The 16271-nt window shown below is 39.8% G+C and overlaps 1 protein-coding gene across 2 annotated transcripts in view; it reads right to left on the minus strand.

The window, feature by feature from the left end:
• Positions 1-16271, minus strand: part of map3k4 (mitogen-activated protein kinase kinase kinase 4) — a 188034-nt gene that overhangs the window by 70098 nt on the left and 101665 nt on the right. For both annotated transcript variants that reach the window (XM_080200228.1, XM_080200229.1), the window contains 6 exons: positions 14505-14771; positions 13692-13841; positions 8297-8458; positions 4678-4811; positions 4510-4588; positions 3454-3520 (listed from right to left, as the gene is read on the minus strand). In XM_080200228.1, coding sequence (XP_080056354.1) covers positions 3454-3520; positions 4510-4588; positions 4678-4811; positions 8297-8458; positions 13692-13841; positions 14505-14771 — 859 coding nt within the window. The remainder of the gene's footprint in view (positions 1-3453; positions 3521-4509; positions 4589-4677; positions 4812-8296; positions 8459-13691; positions 13842-14504; positions 14772-16271) is intronic.

Consider the following 16271-nt stretch of genomic DNA (forward strand, 5'->3'; position numbering starts at 1 on the left):
TCGGTGCTGGGGCCTCAGCTATTTACCATTTATATAGATGATCTGGAGGAGGGAACCGAGTGTAGGGTGTCGAAATTTGCTGATGACACCAAAATTGGTGGAAAGGCAAATTGTGCGGAGGGTGGGGAGAGTCTACAGAAGGATCTAGATAGGCTGGGCGAATGGGCCAGGAAATGGCAAATGGAATTTAATGTTGGCAAGTGCGAGGTGGTCCACTTTGGTAGGAATAATGGTAGGAAGGATTATTACTTACGTGGAGAAAAACTGCAGCAGGCGACGGTGCAGAGGGACCTCGGGGTCCTTGTGCATGAGTCGCAAAAACCCAGCTTGCAGGTGCAGCAGGTGATCAGGAAGGCGAATGGGATGCTGGCCTTCATCGCGAGGGGGATTGAATATAAAAGTAGGGAGGTCTTGCTGCGGCTGTATAGGGCATTGGTGAGGCCGCAGCTGGAGTACTGTGTGCAATTTTGGGCGCCGTACTTACACAAGGATATTTTAGCTTTGGAGGGAGTGCAGAGGAGGTTTACTAGGCTGATGCTGGAGTTGAGGGGGTTGAGCTATGAGGAGAGGCTGAATGAATTAGGCTTGTACTCGTTAGAGTTTAGAAGAATGAGGGGAGATCTCATTGAGACATATAAGATGATGAATGGGATGGATAGGATAGAGGTGGAGAGACTCTTCCCGCTCAGAAAGGATAGCAGGACTAGGGGGCACAGCCGCAAGATGAAGGGGGGGGCGGTTTAGAACGGAGTTGAGGAGGAACTTCTTCCCTCAAAGGGTGAATCTCTGGAATTCTCTGCCCGTTGAAGTGGTGGAGGCTACCTCGCTAAATATTTTTAAGACGCGGGTTGATGGGTTTTTGATAAGAGAGGGGATTAAGGGTTATGGGGAGAAGGCGGGAATGTGGAACTGAGCCACGACAGATCAGCCATGATCTTATTGAATGGCGGGGCAGGCTCGAAGGGCTAGTTGGCCTACTCCTGCTCCTATTTCTTATGTTCTAATTAACAGAAATAATTAATCAAGATTACAAATGCAGAAACTCTTCAGGATCATTTTTTTTAAAAGGCTTTGAATAATTTGGCACATTTTCAGGTACGCTACCTGAACTGACAATTCTTAGTAGAGATACATCTAAAAAGATACATTAAGAAAAATGACAAGTGTTATCAGCACCATTTTTACTGCCAACAACCATTCTTGCAACATAGCAACAAGCAACACACATTTCTCTCTCTCTCTTCAGTTCTCTCTCCCCTGCTCTGAAGGATGGTACGGACTCGAAACATTAGCTTTGTTTCTCTTTCCATAGATACTGCCAGAGCTGTTGAGTTTATCCAGCATTTTCCGTTTTTGTAACAAGGAATACATAAGAACATAAGAAATAGGAGCAGAAGTAGGCCATCTAGCCCTTCGAGCCTGCCCCGCCATTCAATAAGATCATGACTGATCTGAAGTGGATCAGTTCCACTTTCCCACTTTCTCCCCATAACCCTTAATTCCCTTGTTTATCAGAAACCTATCTACCCATGACTTAAATATATTCAGCGAGGTAGCCTCCACTACTTCAATGGGTACAGAATTCCACAGATTCACCACCCATTGAATGAAGAAGTTCCTCCTCAACTCTGATCTAAACTGCTCCCCCCCCCACCTTATTTTGAGGCTGTGCCCTCTAGTCCTGCTAACCTTTCTAAGCAGGAAGAATCTCTCTACCCCTACCCTATCTATTCCCTTCATTATCTTATACGTCTCTATAAGATCCCCCCTCAGCCTTCTAAACTCCAACGAGTACAGACCCAGTCTATTCAATCTCTCTTCATAGGCTAACCCCCTCATCTCCGGTATCAGCCTAGTGAACCTCCTCTGCACTCCCTCCAAGGCCAATATATCCTTCAGCAAGTGCGGTGACCAAAATTGCACACAGTACTCCAGTTGCGGCCTCACCAGTGCCCTGTACAGTTGCAGCAAGACCTCCCTGCTTTTATATTCCATCCCCCTCGCTATAAAGGCCAACATTCCATTCGCCTTCTTGATCACCTGCTGCACCTGCAGACTGGGTTTTTGCGATTCGTGCACAAGGACCCCAGGTCCCTCTGCACCATAGCATGCTGCAGCTTTTCACCCTTTAAATAATAATCCCTCCTACTATTATTTCTGCCAAAGTGGATAACCTCATTTGCTAACATTATACTCCATCTGCCAGGTCCTCGCCCACTCACTCAGCCTATCCAGGTATCTCTGCAAACTTTCCACACCCTCCACGCAATTTGCTTTTCCACTCATCTTCGTGTCATCAGCAAATTTCGTTACCCTACACTCAGTCCCCTCCTCCAGATCATCTATGTAAATGGTAAACAGTTGAGGCCTCAGCACTGATCCCCGCGGCACTCCACTAGTCACCAACTGCCAACCAGAATAGCACCCATTGATTCCAACCCTCTGCTTCCTATTAGACAACCAATCCTCTATCCACGCCAACATCTTACCCTCACCTCCGTGCACCCTAACCTTTTGCAGCAACCTTTTGAGAGGCACCTTATCAAACGCCTTTTGGAAATCCAAAAACACCACATCCACCGGTTCCCCTCTGTCTACCGCACTAGTCACATCCTCATAAAAATCCAATAAATTCGCTAAACACGACTTCCCCTTAATGAATCCGTGCTGTGTCTGCTTGATCAAACCATTCTTTTCTAGGTGCCTCGTTATTTCTTCTTTGATGACGGATTCTAGCATTTTTCCAACTACTGACATTAAGCTAACTGGCCTATAATTCCCTGCCTTTTGTCTGCCACCTTTTTTAAACAGCGGGGTAACATCAGCCGTTTTCTAATCTTCCAGCACTTCCCCAGAGTCCAGCGAATTTTGATAAATAATTACTAAGGTATCCGCTATCACCTCAGCCATTTCTTTCAGAACCCTGAAAGATACATTGAACCCTGAAAAATACATTGAACCCTGAAAAATACATTGAGCTTGCATACAGTCCACTTGAATGTGTATGGATGCCCAGCTAAGGAATGGGTGCAACTGACAGTCTAGCAGAGACTTGCAATATATTCTATCCCAAAGTACAAATGTGTTAGGTAGTTTGTCAACACAGCGACTGATTAAGAGAGAAGTGGGAGTGGAGAGATCAAAATGGGCATTGTTGGCATAGAATGGCAATATTTAATAATATGTATTAAAAATGCTACAATTAGAAAATGTTGGAAATATTCGGCAGGTTGAGTAGCATCCGTGCAGAGAGAAACAAAAATAGCAGATATTTTGATAAAAGGTCACTGATCTGAAACTTTGCTTCTCTCTCCTTAGATGCAACATGATGTGAGTATTTTCAACATTTAGTTTCGATTTCAGGTTTCTAGAATTCACAATATTATGTTTTGAACAAGTCTGAAAACATAAAATAAAATCATTTGTAATAATTATACAACACTGAACACAAACCTGTCACAGGGCTATGAGGCTTTCCTATCACATGGCCGATGCACTCATTCATTAGAGACTGCAAACTCTGCAAAATGTAAAGGATACACTTCAACACTAGAGCTCAACCAATAGTTAAAAATTCTGTCAGCTCACTCACCAAGATTTAATCAACAGTAAAGTGTTACAACCCAATGAACATTCTGTAAAACACCCGAGTGTACACCACGAAAATCACAGCTAACAGAGATTTTACTGGTGCGTTTCCCAGAAAATAACAGCCTACGTCAATACGTAACATACACTAAGTTATGCTAATGTGAACTCGGAACTAAATGTTATTGGTCTGGAACCTAAAACAGTTTAAAGGAGTACACAATGAAGGGAAGGATATCAAATATATTATTCCTACTTTTACAGTTGGAAAATAAGCAATTAGTGTAGTTGTACGGTTTATATTTTAATTCATGAGCAGTACATCAACCATATTTCAGACGAGGCCTTCCACTACTCATTAAGGTGCTACAGCACCACTCTGAAGAACAGTGAAGGAGTTATCCCATGCAATACATGATCATACTACTTAAAAAATCTCTGGTGATTTAACTTGTTTGTGCTCTACACAAATTGACTGCCACATTTCCCGTGTCAGAACAGCGATGACTTTAAATGTATACAGGGATGTAAAACATTTTAGAATGTTCAGAATGCAGCACCGTACAACTTTGGCAGGAATTAGCAGATGCTGCTGTAGACGTTTGCATGAGATTAAAAGCAGAGAAGAACCATCAGCTAGGATAATAGCATATGCCCCTCATTATGACAGGTTTGCATCATGGTTAAATGTGGTCAAAAAATGATCAGTAATATGGACTGCGTACTGAAGGCAACAGCACTTGGACAAAAGATGTTCAGCTTAAAAAACTAGCATGACTCATTTACAAATTCAGTGGCCATTTATTGAAGTGTTCCTACCTGATTTACTGGCAAACATCCAAACATGATCACCAGGTGACACACTGTATAGACCACAAAAGATTTGCAATGATTTTAATAAAGTAGATAAAGGCAATTTACCACAAAGTCATCTTCTGGAAGAGCTGAAATAAATCCTGGTTCAATGGCCTGAAGGAAATCAAAGCCTTGGGTTGCCCACCTGCAAATGGATCATAACATTAGAAGGATAGTACTGATCTGGGAGGAGGACAAATTAAAAAAAAATCTAATAAAAAGTACGTATCTAACCTGGGTCTTGTTCCCCTCCCACTTTCACATTTTGTAAGCACGTAGGTCATCCATTTTCTAGCAAAGCTTATAAATTTGTCCCCCATCTTCTGTCTGAATTCTCCAGACATCAGACGTACAACTTCTTTGTGATACTGAAAAGACAAAATTTTAAAACATCTATAGATGCAAAATGTGATTTTTTTAACTCCAGCTTTTAACAAAATAATATTTAACAAAGGAAGCTGAAGGATATAACAATCAAAAATCATAGCTTTTCAGTAAGTAAAGGCTTGACAAGATCAATAAGTTACAGTGACAAAGGGATTTTTATGGAAATTGTCTGTTCTTTCTGTGACTAAGGTTCAAAGTCAGCTGATGGGAAAGGGCAAAACTGATGCTGCTGAAGTTCAAATGAATGAGAAAAATGAGTTTTGATTCACGAACACAGTGTGTCACCAGCACCAGTTCTATACAGTTGTACCATTTAGCCTTTACCTGAACCAGGGTGGGACCAATTACCTGGTGAAATTTGCATCTAGGGTTCTAAACAGGGCTTTAAACTAAACAATGATGTTGGAGGGTGGAAAGTTTAAGAAAAAGGACAAGGCAAAATAATCACTTAAATGTAAATAAAGGTAATTACAAGGATATGAAAACAGAGTTAGCTGAGGAAGACTGGCAAAATAGATTAAAAAATAAATGTGCACCACTACTTCTCTACCATTTTAAGGAAATATTTCATAACTCTTAAAGGTATATTTCATTAAAAGGAAAGACTCTGCAAAAAGATGAACCATTTGCGACTAAGTGAATGAGTTAAGGATGGTATTGAATTGAAAGCAGTACAACATAGATCAGTGGAGGCCAAAGGATTAGGAAATTTTCAAAACCAGCAAAAGTTTTGTAAAAGGTACAAGAAAGGGTATAAGAGTGAACAAAAAAAAAGACAGTAAAAGTTTATACAGTACATGAAAAGACTAAAGTAAACATCAGTCCTTTAGAGGCTGATACTAGGGAATAGATTGTTGGAAACAGGGAAATGGAAGAGGCTATTAATAAGTAGTCGTATCTGTCTTCTACTCTGAAGATGAAAAACCATCCCAAGAATAGTAGACAATTAAAAGGCAAAGAGGAGGAATCTTAAACCAATCCATTGCCAAGAGAAAACATACAGGGGAAACTTGTATGGGAATAAAGGCTGACAAATCCCCCAAAACTACTGACCTGCACCTAGGATCTTAGAAGCGCTCCAGAAATAGTGAGGGCGATTCTCCCAAAAATGCTGAACTGGCAGGAAAACTGTTCTAGGTTGTGACAGTTCAGCTTATCACCTGAATCTCCGCATTCTGTGCGCTGAAGAGGTTGTGAATCTCATTAAAAACCAAGCAGACGGGGCCTATTCCCGCCAGAGTCTGACAGTTCTGGAACTCTGCGCATGTGCAATGGCCCCAAACTGTCAAACTCCTGATCATTGGCCAGCCCGGGACCCCACAGTGCTGTCCTCCAGTCCTCCCCATGGCCCCCACAATTATTCCCGGACCAACCCTGAACAACCCCCCTATTCCCCTGGAGCACCCTGATGGCCAGGCCCCACCCCCCAGTACTGGCAATCCCTCCTCCCTCCAGTAGACCACCCCCCGGAGTCAGACCCCTAGAGGCAACACCACATACCCCCGCCTGCATCACTGCCCTCTCTCCATCCCAGAACTGATGCCAATGCAGAGTGGCAGCAGGGAGCAAGTCTGAACCCCACTGGAATGAAGTACTCCTGGCAGGATGGGAGATTCAATCAGGACCGGAAAGATTCCGATAATTAGCAAATCTACATATTTAAAATAGATTATAAAAACATTTAAATTACTTACCTGCTTTCCCGCTGTTTTCCAGTGTGGTCTGACCAGTGACTGATCACTGCCTCTAGGAGATGCGCATGCGTTCCCCACGCATGCGCAAATCCCTGCTCAAGGCCGCAGATATGCGGCCTAAACTAAAGGACAGTTTCAAAATGAGGGGAGGGAGGAAGCGGGGGGTGGGTTTCCATTTCAGATGGGAATAAGGACAAATTTCTTCCCTCCGATGGTCATTAGTCTTTGGAATATTCTTCCCCCGAGAGATATGAGTGGATTGGGTCATTTTTCATATTCAAGGCTGTGTTCAACATATTGTCCTATTCCTGTTCCTATTTCTTATGATCCAATAAAGCAAATTGGAATGTGTTAGAAATGCAGGGACTAGGAGCTGTGGGAGTTGCAAAGGGATTTTGTTGTTCTTGTTCTACTAAGCTACTGCACAAGTGCAAAAGGTAATCAAAAAGACCAATGGAATGTTGGCCTTTATTTCAAGGGAGCTGGTTTACAAAGGGAGGAAGTGAGGATTCAGTTGTACAGACTCTTGGTCAGACCATATCTGGAGTACTACATTCAGATCTGGTTATCATCTCCAGAAGTATATACTGGCTTTAGAAGAAATGTGCAGCATATTCACTCAAAAGATATGATTTATTAAAGGACAGGTTGGATAAATATGGCTTATATTCTCAAGAGTTTAATCATGATAACATAAATGAAAAAAGAATGCAACAGAGAAGACACAACGAAACCAGGGGGAATCCAAAACAAGGCGGCATTATCTTAAAATTACAACCAGCCATTCAGAAGTGAAACCAGGGTAGTGAAAATCTGAAACTTACTCCCCAAGAGGCTACAAACACGGTTAAGTTCAATCTTCAAAAACGAAATTGATCAATTTTTGTTAGGTAAAGGTATCAATGAAGAATATACAAAGGCATATACAGGGTTGAGGTGCAGCTCTAACTAAATGACTCACGACTGACTGACCTCTTTCCATTCCTATATACCACTTCTTTTTAACGGTCATAATGAGTCTCCATGAGGTGCATCTGTGAAGGTTCTAGTGGTTATTTACATGGCACAACTCAAACAAAAACTGATAAATTAACTCTCATATTGTGTAGTGGGGCTCTACCTTTGAGTACCCAAATTTAAAAAATGCTTCATTCTTCAGAATAGAAAGCAAAAAATGTATACACGTCCAATATCCTAATCTCACTTGTTTTAAATGGACGCCTTTGATAATGGCAAAGAAAAGTAGCACCAAAACTAAACAGGCATCTTGTGCAATGTAACTTAATAATGGAATTTCGAAAACAACCTCAAGCTTCTAAGCTATACTGCATTTGCTTGGTCACCAAAAGTTTGGCAGGTTCAAATCCAAGATTGCTTGTAATTGGAATCCGACTAACTCAATATAACCAATGCATGCTGCTTTATGAAATTTCAGTCATTTCTTAATTAAGTTGAGCCACAGCCAGTAATCATGAAGCAACATTGATGGCAACAGTTGGAGTGCAGTGAACAGGCTGAAGGTATATAATCCTAGCTGAGGTAGCGTTGATTAATTTGTAAAAGTAAATATTTTTAAAATATGCAATTTAATGACAAACAAAATTCTAAAAACCACCATGTAGATCAGATTTAACATATAAAATTACTAATCATTTTATAGAACAGCTGCAAGTGATTTTAAATAGTTTAAATCCCAATCAGTTGATTTTAAGGGATCTTGATAGATTAGGTTTTTATTTTAAAAAAAAAATCAAGTGCATCAGAAACATTACCTCAAAACCAAAGTTATAGCTTTGAATCATGGTTTCCCTGTAGTACTGCTGTAAAGTTGCACATTCAGATTCATCCATTTCAGCTTCGAACTCGGAATTAAACATCTTGTCAATCCTATCAATCGCACTACTAATCTTATTGCACAGAAACAATGCTTCTTGCTGAAATTTAAATTGAAAACCATTAAATTATCATGCTTTAGGCGTTGGACTTCAGTTAATATTTCCATCCAGCACTCAAGGGCATTCAAACAAAATAAACATATCTTATTACAGTCGAAGTATATATCCTGTACAGTTCTAATCTAATTTTGCCACATTCCCAGTTTGTCCGAGATCCTCAAAACTAAGTGTTCTGAAGTAATACACAAAGGATAAGGTTTTACAGAGTGGGTTTAACAAATAATTTCAGCAAAGTGTGTGTGTGTGGGGTGGTGGTGTGGTTGGTTGGGGTTGGGGTGGGGGGGCGGGGAGAGAAAGGGAGAGAGAGGGAGAGAGAGAGAGAGAGAGAGAGAGAGAGAGAGAGAGAGAGAGAGAGAGGTGGTGGCATAGCAGCAATGTCATTGGACTAGTAATCCAGAGACCCTGACTAATGCTCTGGGGATATTAGTTCCAATTTCATCATAACAGCTAGTGGAATTTGAACTCAATGAATAAATCTAGAATTGAAAGTCTTAGTAATGGTTCCATGAAACTATCACTGATTGTCATAAAAACCTATCTGGTTCACTAAGTCCTTTCGGGAAGGACATCTGCCGACATGCGACTCCAGGCACAGCAATGTGATTAAACTCTTTACTACGCTCTGAAATGACCTCAACAAGGAATCAAAGACAGAAAACAAACACGTCCGATGAAATAATAAATTACAATGTTGCATTAATGGCAGTACTATAAAAATATTTAGCAGTGTTTTCTTGAACTGTGTTGAAGAACAATTTCCAATCAAATGAACACAAAAAGTGGGTTAGGTTGATTGGCCAAATTGCTAAATTGCCCCGGGATACATAGGTTAGAGGAATTAGCAAGGTAAATATTTACAGTTACAGGAATATGGCCTGGATGGGATTGTTGCTGGTGCAGACTCGATGGGCCAAATGGTCTTTTTCTGCACTGTAGGGTTTCTATGATTCTATGAAAACAAAAATTAAAGGACTCAATCCATCTACAGATTTAATCAAAGTTATGCATTGGGTACACTAACTTAAAATGGGGAAAATCTGCCTTTAAGCAAGTTGCTTACAAGAAGTCAATTAGTTATCTTAAACATTTATAAATATTTCCCACTGTTCCTTCGAAACTCACAATACAAAGCCATTAGAACAGCAAAACATTAAAAGTGAAAGCTAAAATTATGACAAACTCAAAGAAACAAATCTGATTAATTTTTAAACACAAAGGTAAAGACTGTTCTCATTCTGGCAACCTCCTAGCTGTTAAAAAAAAACGATTTTGCTTTGATGGTCCAAGGCTACTTTCCAAATCTTTATTCGTTTTGCTATTTTCCTTTTTACACAGTTTAGTTTTCTCTCCAGTTATCACATTTCTAATTCTTTGCGCATTCCTAAATATAACACCAGTACTACATGATATTTAGAACAGAAGATGCTAGAATTTCTCAACAATTTGATTATCTTAAATTTTCTCTCTTCACAGATGCTACCAACATCTTTTGTTTTTATTATATTTCCAATATCCACAATATTTTGCTCTCAGCACTATTTTTTAAGCTGGGCTGAAAAGCTGACCTGCCTGAATACCACCCTGTAGTGACCTGCAAGTCCAAGGTGACCTGTCCTCTGCCATTTTCTCACAATGACCAAAGTTGAAGGGCAGAGAAATTCTTCAAATGTCATTGCAAGACAAAGTGGCCAAAATTTTCAACATCAGCTAGGTTTAAAAACAGGAGGTAGTGGATTGTTCATTTATACATACAACTCGTTTTTCCAAAAAGAAAATGTGTATAATGCCTCATGACGAGTTGCTCTGTTGCCACCCATTTTATGGCCCCGATGAAATTTAATGTTTTATTCAACATGTGATGAATAGACATCCTCCGATATTTGCCCAGTATGGTGTTACATAAGTGCACGTCTTTCTTTTAACCCTGGACAACAATTAAATAATGTCATTTCATTCTTCACCCCACCACTCGCACTCTAGAAACAGAAACATTACAGTGCAGAAACAGGCCATTTGGCCCATCGAGTCTGCACCAACCACAATCCCACCCAGACCCTACTCCCATATCCCTACATATTTTTACCCGCTAATCCCTCTAACCTACATATCTCAGGACACGAAGGGGCAATTTTAGCATGGCCAATCAACCTAGCTCGCACATCTTTGGACTGTGGGAGGAAACCGGAGACCCAGAGGAAACCCACGCAGACACAAGGAGAATGTGCAAACTCCACACAGACAGTAACCCAAGCCGGGAATCAAACCCAGGTCACTGGAGCTGTGAAGCAGCAGTGCTAACCACTGTGCTACCGTGCCACCCTACTGAGACTTCAGCCACAAGACCAAGTAGTAATTGGCAGGAACTATTAAGAGGGACTGAAAGGTTCACATCTCTCCCTTTTTCTAACTATGCGATACTTTCCTCCATAAGTATGGCCACAAATCAGCACAATGGTGAACAGACCCTTGGTGATTCGCTCACTATGGTCACTGCAGGGTAGCGTATATTCATATCTGCAGAATGCTCTATGTTTGTTCATTCAGGTTACTCGCCTGATCACCACCTTCGTGGGAAGCAAGTAAACTATGCAAGGTACTCTAGTCAAATTTATATGCATAGTTACAGGATTAAGCTTTTCACTTGTTTATTTGTAACTTCTTGTGGATTCGTACAATAGCTGAAATTTTGTTCTTTCCTGCAATGATTTAAGATTTAATGTTGGATGGTACAATTTAGTTAACTGTACAATTCTACTTTTGATGAGGTGCAGGATGTGGGTTGCAGGGTGTGAGATTCATGTTGACGTCTTTTTTATAGACCCACTATGAATGAAGATGGCCAAGGCAGTCTCGAGATAGAAAGTGAGATAACAGGGCTGAATAGTAAACAAGTTGGCATCTGGTGTTTAATCGCAACTCTCTCATTTCTGAGGGACTTATTTATAATAAGAAATGTCATGCCATCATGAATCAATAAGGATACTGCATGAAAAGTAATGGATCGAGATTTTATGCTTTACTTAATAATTTGCAGTGTGGGGTGGGGTCAAAATGATCATTTATGTTTCGACCCAGAGAAAAAGTGAACAATTGCATTAATTTCTCTACATGTCTACTGCGTAATGGCATTGCATGCGTCAGGATATGGACAATAAAAGAATTACATTGCACCGTATGTTATGTCAGGTTCAAATGGTCTTAGCTTATCTGCAACTTATCAATGTGTGACACAGGTATTCCATCATCAGACCACCCGATTATCCCAAAAGTGTCAATTACTTACTAAAATATCAGCTAGGGCTTTGAAGTTACTGTGTTAAATAGGTGGAGCTTCATCAAATGTTAAAATTACTTTCACAATAAGGTCAAAATATTATTAAAGATAATTATAACACTTTGATCATGAATGTTCCAAATCTTTCAGTTGCAGGTTCATAACAAAACTAAATTAAAACTGGGCTTTAGGTCAGTAGTTCCCAACCTGGTGGTCCAAGAGGGTACTACAGTGGTCAATGGAAAAGAAATATAATTACGTGTACCTCATATGTATCATCAATATTACAGTATTTGTAATAGGATTGGTCAAAATGTGTAGGAGTTAACAGATGTTAGGCCAACATAGTGAGGCTGCTACGTGTAAGAGCAATGGCAGTAATAGCAACATCCATTCCCTGCAGCATCCACAGGGAGGCATTAGCTGTAAAGAAAATGTCTGCTGATCTCATGACCGTTTCAAAGGAAACAGTTAATTTTATCAAGGCCCGTCCACCGAATTTGCGAATATTTGCAGCTTTATGTGACAAGATAGTCAGTGATCACCATAAACAACTTCTGTACATCGAAGTTCACTGGATCTCCCAAGGAAATGTCTTTGAGTCCCGTGATAGTGAGAATTTTTTTTTACTTGACACAACTCTTCAGTGATTTTCAATGGCTTGCCAAATTGGCATACATAGCAGATATTTTTGATCACTTAAATGGTTTCAATCTGAGTCTTCAGGAAAATCAGTGATTGTTTTTCATGTGCAGGGCAAAATGGAAGCAATGATCAAGGAGAGAGAGATTTGGGCCAAACGACTTCATTTGCGAATTTGTCGTATTTTGGCCAGGGCAGAAATATAGCTTCCAAACAGTTTGAAACATGACATCAAAGAGCACCTGCAAAATTTGTGAACACAACTACATGAGTCCTTCCCTGTTCCCGACACAATGTTCAACTGAATATGGAATCCCTTTTGCGAGCCTGTATGATGATATTTTTCGTAAGACTGACTTTGAGAGCAGGACAGTCTACTATGACAGCACTTTAAAGCTGGGTTTTTCTCAGAACTATCTGATTGACTTTTTGCCTAAAAGTTGTTTTGGTATACCCAGGATTGTCTGGCAAGACAGTTCTAATGCCTTTGCCTGCAAACCATTTTTGAGAAACCGGATTTTCAGAGCTTGTCACATTGAACGCCAAATATTGGAATAAACTTAATGTTGAACCAGATTGAGACCGTCATCCCTGGAACCTGACGTGTGCAAAACAAGATCAGCCTTCTCATTCCTTCTGAAGGTGAACATGCTGTATCACGCGCAATATATTTGGGAGTGTGCATCATAAACTATTAGAAGTAGCTGCATTTTTCACACCCATTGAATAACAAGTTTGACTCTCATTAGCAATAGGGTCCATAAAAAATCTTGTTTAAACCAGCTTGTGTACCTTATGGTTTGCAAAAACATTTAATGACTACTGAATAGTTTGCATAAAGGAAAAAGTTGGGAACGGCTGGTTTAAGTGATTCAACGTGCTTTGCCTGATCCCGACCATGCTCAACTTTCTTCTCTCTGCTTTTGTCTCCTTTTGCATCCAAAACAGGTTTCTTACAATTGTAGATCCAAATGTAGCAAAACAGTAGGTACCAAGTGTTCTGTTTCAGTGACCAGCTGACTACAATTGAACAAAGGCTGAGAACTAAATACAAGAATGATGGTGGTATGATTAATAGGGGTTATAAGCTTAACTAAGTAACTATAAGATAATCACAACCGCTTTTTCCTTTTGAGAGAGCTTTTGACTTTTAAAAACTAACAGCATTAAAAGCCATGTCCCACTGAGCAAATTTGAATTACTCTACATTGAATTTGTATCATGGGATCTTCTATTCTTAGTTACAAAGTTCTGAAGCATGGAAAAATAAATAAATGTGAACATGAGAGAAAATACCTTTAGCTGCTCCAAAGCTTTGGCAATGACAGGTTGGCTGGATGTCTGTTCACGGTGTAGAGAAATTAGACTTTCTATGGACTGTTGAAACGTTTTACGCTGACTCACAAGATGGGAAGATTGCATGACGACCAACAATAAATTATTAATCTGAAGAGTGTGAAGTTAAAAAAAATTAGCAGATTAAGTAGTTAACATATTCCCCAATTGCTAGTGAACCAGAGCCTGGCTTTATTCCAAATTGTAACCAAACCCTCATTAATCCTTCCAATCTCCAAATCTTTCTCAGAGCTCCCTGCTTTATGCCACAATGCTCTTCCTAGTCTAGTTCCACTTGAGTACAATCACCCTCATACTTCCATAACCAAGCCCATCCATCCCCCAGTCTCATCATCTCCACATTCGAATGCTCTCTAATCTGCTTGAGCAGTTTCCAAGTAGCTACATTTAACTATATTGGCCTATTCGCACCTAATCACCGTCACTGTGTTCTAAACTTCAGATGATCCATAAAGAAAACTTCAGAAGTTCTGCTAGTGTTAAATTTCAGAATCTGCTCTTGCCATTCTCTATCTTGTAATCCCTATTTTTTTGGCTCATTAATGTTCCTAAGAAGCGCCTTTGTATGCTATTACATTAACGGTGTAACATAATTACAAGTTTATAATGTTTTAACTCATTGTAAACTGTCACTTATATCAATTTCATATATTCTATTCATGGAATGAAAGGTGTCGCACATTAAAATGAATAAAAATACTACCATATACACAATGACCTTTCAAACTAATGATTAGTCATTAAGTTACATACCTGCATGCTTCTCAATGTTTCCACAGTTTCCACCTGGGGCAGTACTTTGATAGACTGGCCTCCCCACAATTTCCAGTTATCCTCCTGATCCCTACCCTTAGGGTTGTCTTTGATAAGAAGTAAGTAAGCTTCATCTGTTGATTCATCAGATTCCTTTGAGCAGTCCTTTCCAGCTGTTGCATTAAGCAGTTGGAGTATCTGAGATTTTCGCTCTGCAAGGTCAAATGCAACAAAAATATGCAAGTCTTCCAGTCCAGGGATTTGAACCTGAAAAGAAAAGCGACAGCAATAAAAACAATAGGGTCAAAAGTACTTTCCTTACAACATTTGTATTTTTCTCTACCTAGAATTAATTAACTCACATCCAAAGCAAAATCATCACCACTGGATTACTTGACCATAGTTTATTGTTAATCAAAAGACCTTTATGTATGATAATTACTATTATTATGCCCAGGGCATACACCATGTAAGTAAACTGCCTAATCCCACTGGAAAGAAATATTAGACAGATACTACAAGATTGTGCTGCACAATGCAGAGGTTTGTATAATTGCAAAGAGGTTACCTCCAGTCACATTCATTATACAAGCAAATTAGGTAAATTTTAATACAACAGCATATATAAGCACTATTACAGCTTACTTAAATAACTGCATTTACATTTCCAGTTCTTTTTTAACTCGCTCAATCCACTGCCTACAATTTTCTCTCTGTATAGCCAACAGATTCTTTTTTCTAATTTCAGTGCATTTCTAATTCATTTTCCCATTTTCTCTCAAGATTTGTGTATTTCTAGCTTTCACTTTGCCTCATCCCTTCTGTGGTGATGCTGGCATTGGACTGAGCACAGTAAAATGTCTCACAACACTAGGTTGAAGTCCTTCATCAGGTAGTGGCCACTCTGAAAGCTTGTGATACCAAATAAACCTTTTAGACTTCAACCTGGTGTTGTGAGACATCTTACTGTGCTCATCCCTTCCGTTAATGCTGATTTCCCTTTGTTTGAGGATGGCTACTTCTTGCACGTTGCATGAGTTGAATACAGAGGAGATGGATTGCGCATGGCCAGCCTCAGTTTCTCATTCTTGCACATCCATTCCCAGTGACTTGACAAGTCATGAAGACTGGAGATATAGTCATCTGCAGCAGATGATCAGCAACACCTTCAACCATGCAAATGAACTTTACAGCTATGCTGCAGTGCTTTAAGAGAATGCTACGTGCGGTGTTACATCTGTTGAAACCCATACATGTTCTTTTACCTCTCTACATAATTTTAATCTCATAAGCTGTTTCTTTGAAAAAAATAATCATTTGCAGTAGGACGGTTCACAAGAACACACAAAATAAGAGATCATTTAGCCACTCAAGCCTGCTCTGTCATTTAATAAGATCATGGTTGACCTTCTACTTCAACTTCACCTTCCTGCTTTATCTCCGTAGCCCTTAATTCCCTATTCCAAGTATAGATTGTCTGGAGAAGTGAAGCATGTTCCAACGAAGTATTCGAATCTGAAAGACTGATTAAAGCAACCATCCTTGGGGCCTGAATTCAGGATCCTGTCAGAATGTAGGCCCAAAAGAAGAAAAACATTGCACAGATTTGCATTCCATTCTGTAAATATATAACCTTCATCTTTTTGATGACATTATCTCCTCTGCTCTAAAATATTTTTAACTGTACGTAGATTGTGTGTGACTGAGATGCATGGCTACAAAAAGTAGCTGCAGAATTTGTCAATTTGATTGGTCCTGCAACGGGAT

Source organism: Carcharhinus amblyrhynchos, chromosome 12 (genome assembly GCF_965287045.1).
Source record: "Carcharhinus amblyrhynchos chromosome 12, sCarAmb.v2.hapA, whole genome shotgun sequence".
Lineage (NCBI taxonomy): Eukaryota > Metazoa > Chordata > Chondrichthyes > Carcharhiniformes > Carcharhinidae > Carcharhinus > Carcharhinus amblyrhynchos.